Below are 7,653 nucleotides of genomic sequence, written 5' to 3'. Positions count from 1 at the left end.
AGCCATGTTTTGAAATTATATTTAAAATATAAGAATATAATTTCCACATCTTGCTTCTACATCCTTAATTCTTTTAAAAAAAAATTCCTAACACTTCAAAATAGGGTAACCGAGCTTCTTCAAATGTCGAGTCGTATTATAAGAAACAATTCCTTATTTAACACAATCTTAAATTTCGTTTCCTTGTTTGATATTGATTTTTTTTCTTTCCTATCTAACAACGAGTCTAAATTTTATGCCTTTATGACACTTTCATTCATTTTGAGTCTAAATGACACCTGAAAAGACGCATTTGCCCCTCATGTGGTATATGTGCGTGTGGGCAGTAGCGCACACATACAGTGCAAGGGCAGTAGCACACACGCAACACACTCATAGGCAGCAGCACATTCACAGGCAGCAGCACGGATGCACACAACACATAGGTACGCAACAACACACACATGTACACGCGCGCGCACAGACGCACACACAAACATATTACATGAGGGCAAAAAGGTCTTTTCAGATGTCATTTTGGCTCAAATTGAACAAAAACTGTTATAAAAGGCATTAAATTTAAACTTGTTGTTAGATAAGGAAGAAATTATTTCTCGATGTCAAATAAGGCATAAAATTTAGATATGGTGTTAAATAAGAAAGTCTCTCCATTTATAGCCCTGTCCTATCATGTCAGATGTTAAATAGGGCATAAAATTTAGATAGGCTCACATTTGATTTCCCCAAAAATTAGCACACTGCAACAGCCCTCTCGCTTTGCAGTATAAGAGAACGGAGCGAGGACCGCCGGGAGCAGGAGCAGGGGGAGGGGCTCTGGTGTTAACATTTCGGTGGGTTTAGATCCAATGCCAGGGCGGTGAGGTGCTCTCGTGGTTGCGGAGCTCGCGGCGGAGAGAGATAGAGGAGTGATAATGGCGGAGGAGACAGGGAAGGCGGAGGCGTCGGCCGGGGCTGCGAGCTGCGGCGGCGGCGGGTGCGAGGCGGTGAAGAAGAGGGCGGAGCAGAGCGTGGCGTTCCATGAGCTGTTCAGCTTCGCCGACCCGCTCGACTGGCTGCTCATGGCGGCGGGGAGCGCCGGCGCCGTCGTGCACGGCGCCGCCATGCCGTTCTTCTTCCTCCTGTTCGGCGAGCTGGTCAACGGCTTCGGCAAGAACCAGCACCACCTCCGCCGCATGACCGACGAGGTGTCCAAGGCACGTATTTCCGGAAAATCTCTCATCCCCTCTGCGGTTTGCCATTTCTGTGCTCGCTCTAGTTACTGACGCTCAATCTGACTGCCTCACTCTGCGCCCTGCAGTACTCGCTCTACTTCGTCTACCTCGGCCTTGTCGTCTGCGCATCCTCGTACCTGGGTGAGTTTTCGCCCTGCTCCGCTCACGCCTCCGCGCGCATTCTTGCCGGCGTTGCGGCATGGTGGTTCTAACTGCGCGCGCGCATGTCTGCTCTGTGTGTCCGTTCAGAGATCGCGTGCTGGATGTACACGGGCGAGCGCCAGGTGGGCGCGCTCCGGCGGCGGTACCTGGAGGCCGTGCTGCGGCAGGACGTGGGCTTCTTCGACACCGACGCGCGCACCGGCGACGTCGTCTTCAGCGTCTCCACGGACACGCTCCTCGTCCAGGACGCCATCGGCGAGAAGGTCTCTAGCGCGCCGTAGGCATATAGCTCCGGCCTCCTCCTCGTGTGACTGACGATGGACACATATCTACGCAGGTCGGCAACTTCATCCACTACCTCGCGACGTTCCTGGCTGGGCTCGTCGTTGGGTTCGTCTCCGCCTGGCGGCTGGCGCTGCTCAGCATCGCCGTCATCCCTGGCATCGCGTTCGCCGGCGGGCTGTACGCGTACACGCTCACCGGGCTCACCTCCAAGAGCCGGGACTCGTACGCCAACGCCGGAATCATAGCCGAGCAGGTACTGTTTCTGCAGCGCCATTATCATCCCACAGGGATACCAAAGCTGGTCGGGTGGGCAAGAAGAAAACTGTGGGCTCTAGCTCGGACCGCTTGGTCAAAGAGTCAAATGCTACGCACATGCCCTGAGAATGATTTCATTTTGGATTTCTGCCGGTTTCTTGGTAGATCCAATCGGCCTTTTCCGATGGATGATTTCTCGTTTCATGTCCTTTTTTTGCCCTTTTCCTGAGACATCTGCTGTCAAATGTCAATCATGCTGTACTTCTTTTTTACCCGATTTTGATTGATGTAAATAAGCGAGTGTAATTCTGACGACGAGGTGTTCATCTGCTCTGCAGGCGATTGCCCAAGTGAGGACGGTCTACTCCTACGTGGGGGAGTCCAAGGCCCTGAATTCCTACTCGGAGGCGATTCAGAGCACCCTGAAGTTGGGGTACAAGGCCGGGATGGCCAAGGGGCTCGGCATTGGGTGTACCTATGGGATTGCCTGCATGTCATGGGCGCTGGTGTTCTGGTACGCCGGCGTGTTCATCAGGAGCGGCCAGACAGACGGTGGAAAGGCGTTCACGGCCATCTTCTCCGCAATCGTCGGCGGCCTGTAAGCCCCCGACTTTGGACAATTCTCACAGTTCTGCAGCTTGCTTTCGGTGAGAAAACTCACCCAAATTCGTGAATTGCAGGAGCCTTGGACAGTCGTTCTCGAATCTTGGTGCATTCAGCAAAGGGAAGATTGCCGGTTACAAGCTGTTGGAGGTGATAAGGCAGAGGCCGACCATAGTTCAAGACTCAACCGACGGGAGGTGCCTGGATGAAGTCCATGGCAACATTGAGTTCAAGGAAGTGTCCTTCAGCTATCCATCCCGCCCGGACGTCATGGTGTTCCGTGACTTCTCGCTCTTCTTTCCCGCCGGGAAAACGGCAGCTGTGGTCGGAGGCAGCGGTTCTGGAAAAAGCACGGTCGTGTCTCTGATAGAACGGTTTTACGATCCTAATCAGGGTAAGCACATGAATTGCACGCCGAAATGACTATGTAAGTCGGCTTTGTTTAACCGGTGGCTGTGATTGTTGTTGCAGGACAAGTTCTGCTCGATAATGCGGACATCAAGTCGCTGCAGTTGAAATGGCTGAGAGATCAGATTGGTTTGGTGAATCAAGAACCCGCACTCTTCGCGACCACCATCATTGACAATATTCTTTATGGCAAGCCTGACGCCACAATGGCTGAGGTTGAGGCCGCGGCTTCGGCTGCCAATGCCCATAGCTTCATTGCTCTTCTTCCAAATGGGTACAACACTCAGGTGGGTTGCACTTCTGGCTCAATTGCAGTCTTATTGTTTACAGCCTGTATTTTGTGATTTGACATGACTAGAATGAAATCTTAGTCCATACTTCTGACCATGCTAATTGAGTTTTGAATCATGTGCGTATAAATTTTATCGTGTCTATGGTCTTTTTACTTCCAAAAACTTGTTGAATCCAATGATAAATCTACTTTATTAACAGGTGGGAGAACGAGGACTTCAGCTGTCCGGTGGCCAGAAGCAACGAATTGCCATTGCACGTGCAATGCTCAAGAACCCAAAGATCCTTCTCCTTGATGAGGCAACTAGTGCTCTTGATGCTGGTTCAGAGAGTATTGTTCAAGAGGCACTTGACCGCATAATGATCGGTAGGACAACTGTGGTGGTTGCGCACAGGCTCTCAACCATACGGAATGTTGACATGATCGCCGTGATCCAGCAAGGGCAGGTTGTTGAGACGGGTACTCATGACGAGCTCCTCGCCAAAGGAAGCTCTGGTGCTTACGCAGCTCTCATCAGATTCCAGGAGATGGCAAGAAACCGCGACTTCCGTGGGGCATCCACCCGCAAGAACCGGTCATCTCGCTTGAGCAATTCGCTGTCCACTCGGTCACTGAGCCTCAGGTCGGGAAGCTTGAGGAACCTGAGCTACTCATACAGCACCGGCGCAGATGGCCGCATTGAGATGGTCTCGAACGCCGACAATGACCGGAAGTACCCGGCGCCAAAAGGATACTTTTTCAAGCTCCTCAAGCTAAATGCTCCGGAATGGCCCTATACGGTGCTGGGGGCGATCGGATCCATCATGTCTGGCTTCATTGGCCCGACATTTGCCATCGTGATGAGCAACATGATTGAAGTGTTCTATTTCCGGGACCCCAACGCGATGGAGCGCAAGACTAGGGAGTATGTGTTCATCTACATCGGAACCGGGTTCTACGCGGTTGTCGCGTACCTTATCCAGCATTACTTCTTCAGCATCATGGGCGAGAACCTGACCACCAGGGTGCGGAGGATGATGCTTGCAGGTATGGCGAATTCACAGCCTTGTTCCTAGCAGTTGTACAATTAGTTTCCATGATCTCTGCAGAGGGAGAACTTGCATTGTTTGATCTGAGGCACCACTTATAAGCTATAGCCATTGTATGCAGTTATCTTGAGGAACGACGTGGGGTGGTTCGACGAGGAGGAGAACAACTCGAGCCTGGTGGCGGCGCGGCTCAACACGGAGGCCGCGGACGTGAAGTCGGCGATAGCGGAGCGGATATCGGTCATCTTGCAGAACATGACATCGCTCCTGGTGTCCTTCATCGTCGGCTTCATCATCGAATGGCGGGTCGCCATCCTCATCCTCGTCACCTTCCCTCTCCTTGTCCTGGCCAACTTTGCTCAGGTAAAAAACCCAATTGACATATATTACGAACTAAAACCATGTCAGTTAAGTATTTCCGAATCGAGGGAGTAATTTTTGGAGATGTTTGCTGGATGAGGAGAAACCGCCTAGGTAGCTGAGTAGAGTAGTTCTTCACGGTAAGCCAAGTTCCTTTGCACAATAACCTCGGCCTGCACGGCGTCACGCCGTTTTGGGCGCAGGCGGCCGTTGCAGGCCCGGCAGCTCAGTTAGTTCTAGACGAGAGTACAATTGAATTCACCATCACCATTCACCAGCATGGTATGCGATGGTAGCTAGGATTCGTGGCCCATGCCGTTGCCACTGCCTCTGCCATAAATTACTGTGCGAGGCATGTGCCGGAGCTCGCTCTCCACTCCCTGATCCCTTGTTTAATTCCGGCCAGATGCTTCCCACTCCCTGGCCCGTGTCACCTACAGCACCCGCCGTAAACAACTCCCAGAAACCTCCGGGCCACGCTTACGTTACCTTAGGCTCCAGGCCCCGCGATGCTTTGTCGCACCAGCTGCTGCTGCTTCTTCAGTTGTGGATGCGATGAGATGGTCGTGTCCGGGCATGGCCCTGTTGCTGCTCGTTGGGCGCCATGGTCCCGGTGGGTGCTCGCGACACTGTCAGTTGCGAGCTTGCACGGCCGCCTCGTGCGAGGGAATCTGGGGCCTTTGCTCGCAGTGGCGCACATGGCGATCATGCAGTGCAGGCCCTGACATGACGCCGTGCTCTGGTGCCGCAAGGACTGTGCCGCCCCGGAACCAGAGCGCCGTGCCGCGCCTTTTTGTTTTCGCGCTGCTGCGGCCGGAACTGCGTTGCTCGCGCGCAATAATTTCGTACTGCGATTCGTAAAGATTACATGATGCCATGCTGGTGCGTACCTGCGCGGCGCGTGCATGAAGCCTGTCAGACTGGCAGTCACCATGTGCCCAGCCGCGGCTCTTGCGTACTGAAGCGGATATCGCCACGCATCATCACTCATTGCTCACCACTAGCACGAAGTACGTAGCAGTAATAGTATTATTATTGTTCATTGTTGTTGCGATTTGCATGTGTTGTTTCTGCCGCGTACGTACTGTTCAATTCAATGACGATGATGTGTGTGTTGGCACTTGGCAGCAACTGTCCATGAAGGGGTTCGCCGGCGACACGGCCAAGGCGCACGCCAAGACGAGCATGATCGCCGGGGAGGGCGTCAGCAACATCCGCACCGTGGCGGCCTTCAACGCGCAGGACAAGATCCTGTCCCTCTTCTGCAGCGAGCTGCGCGTGCCCCAGATGCACAGCCTGCGCCGGAGCCAGATCGCCGGCGTGCTCTACGGCCTCTCGCAGCTCTCCCTCTACGCCTCCGAGGCGCTCATCCTCTGGTACGGCGCCCACCTCGTCCGCCACCACGTCTCCACATTCTCCAGGGTCATCAAGGTCTTCGTCGTCCTCGTCATCACCGCCAACTCCGTCGCCGAGACCGTCAGCCTCGCGCCCGAGATCGTCCGCGGCGGCGAGTCCGTCCGCTCCGTCTTCGCCGTCCTCAACAGCAGGACGCGCATCGACCCGGACGAGCCGGAGGCCGAGCAGGTGGAGAAGGTCCGCGGCGAGATCGAGCTCCGCCACGTCGACTTCGCCTACCCGTCGCGCCCGGACGTGATGGTCTTCAAGGAGTTCAGCCTGAGGATCCGAGCTGGCCAGAGCCAGGCGCTCGTGGGAGCCAGCGGGTCGGGGAAGAGCACCGTCATCGCTCTCATCGAGCGTTTCTACGATCCCATGGCCGGGAAGGTCATGATCGACGGCAAGGACATCCGTCGGCTCAACCTGAAGTCTCTCCGTCTCAAGATCGGCCTGGTGCAGCAGGAGCCCGTCCTGTTCGCCACCAGCATCCTGGAGAACATCGCGTACGGCAAGGACGGCGTGACGGAGGAGGAGGTCGTGGAGGCGGCCAAGGTGGCCAACGTGCACGGCTTCGTCAGCGCGCTCCCCGACGGCTACAGGACGCCCGTGGGCGAGCGCGGCGTGCAGCTCTCCGGCGGGCAGAAGCAGCGCATCGCCATCGCGCGCGCGGTGCTCAAGGACCCGGCCATCCTGCTGCTGGACGAGGCGACGAGCGCCCTGGACGCGGAGTCCGAGTGCGTGCTCCAGGAGGCGCTGGGCCGCATCATGAAGGGCCGGACGACCGTGCTGGTGGCGCACCGGCTGTCGACCATCCGCTGCGTGGACTCCATCGCCGTGGTGCAGGACGGGCGCGTCCTGGAGCAGGGCGGCCACGGCGATCTCGTGGCGCGGCCGGACGGCGCCTACTCGAGGCTGCTGCAGCTGCAGCTGCACCACGGGTGACGATGGATGGGTTTGGCGTCCTGCTCCGGCATGGCGGCTGTAGATACAGTGTAGACCGAGGCGAGCTTTGATCGACACTCCGATGAGCAACAGAGATTTGCTGTAGTGCGGCGGCGGCGGCCCAGATGGTGATAGGTGTTAGCCGGAAGAACTAGTGTTCTCTTTTCTCTGTAACCGATCAGGATTATGATGAAGGCCACGTTACATTTTGTTCCAACTTGCACTTATGTCCGGCTTCGGCAGAGTTTCTTTTTCGCAGCAGAATTGTCGTTCTCCTCGTTGTCTACTTGGTGATGTTGGTCCGGAGGTGTGATCTATGAACGGCAGCTTGACACAGAGGACATGGATGTGCGATGGCGGTGGTAGATTTTCTGAGATCGGGACGCCGATGGCCACGATCCCATCAAAAGGTACGCGGGCGGCAACGTCGGCCTGCTGCGTCCTGATATGGTGGTTTTCTGCTCAGGACGCGCAGTTGAAGGCGTGTTCCTGCTCTGCTAGTTGAGTGCCGAGAGAGGGTTGGGGATCTTGGATCTTCATATCCAACGGCAATGACGGGTATGTTTTGCTGAGTGATTCTACTGCCATGAAAGAGAAAGCCGAAGCATGAGGGTGCGGGACTGCCGGAGCGTCCCGACTGCTGACTCGGGATTTGGCGGTGCGGCGTCCTTCCTTCAATCTCCGGTGCAATGTGTGACGACGACCTTCGCTG

General features: G+C 55.4%; 1 protein-coding gene across 2 annotated transcripts; it reads left to right on the top strand.

Annotated features, from left to right (window-relative positions):
- The first annotated feature begins 714 nt into the window (after nucleotides 1-714).
- On the top strand, nucleotides 715-7,164 carry LOC125538671 (ABC transporter B family member 19-like). Of its 2 annotated transcripts, none has more exons than XM_087544303.1 (10): nucleotides 715-1,193; nucleotides 1,298-1,352; nucleotides 1,461-1,636; nucleotides 1,711-1,911; nucleotides 2,252-2,511; nucleotides 2,594-2,910; nucleotides 2,988-3,211; nucleotides 3,417-4,242; nucleotides 4,353-4,607; nucleotides 5,733-7,164. In XM_087544303.1, the coding sequence occupies exons 1-10, from the start codon at nucleotides 912-914 to the stop codon at nucleotides 7,010-7,012; spliced, it is 3,876 nt and encodes a 1,291-aa protein (XP_087400429.1). In that variant the 5' UTR covers nucleotides 715-911; the 3' UTR covers nucleotides 7,013-7,164. The 2 variants fall into 2 exon arrangements, with proteins under 2 accessions (XP_087400429.1, XP_048557898.1); XM_048701941.2 differs by having other exon boundaries at nucleotides 717-1,193; nucleotides 4,366-4,607.
- Nucleotides 7,165-7,653: the final 489 nt, after the last annotated feature.

Source organism: Triticum urartu, chromosome 2A (assembly GCF_056163025.1).
Source record: "Triticum urartu cultivar PI428250 chromosome 2A, HENAU_Tu73, whole genome shotgun sequence".
In the NCBI taxonomy this organism is placed as follows: Eukaryota; Viridiplantae; Streptophyta; class Magnoliopsida; order Poales; family Poaceae; genus Triticum; species Triticum urartu.
Note: the sequence above shows the minus strand (reverse complement) of the source record. Positions and strands in the feature narration are given on the sequence as shown.

Coding starts and splice junctions, on each gene's coding strand:
- LOC125538671 (XM_087544303.1), top strand. CDS start 912: ATGGCGGAGGAGACAGGGAAGGCGGAGGCGTCGGCCGGGGCTGCGAGC. Junction 1,194..1,297: donor TGACCGACGAGGTGTCCAAG/GCACGTATTTCC, acceptor TGCGCCCTGCAG/TACTCGCTCTACTTCGTCTA. Junction 1,912..2,251: donor CCGGAATCATAGCCGAGCAG/GTACTGTTTCTG, acceptor TCTGCTCTGCAG/GCGATTGCCCAAGTGAGGAC.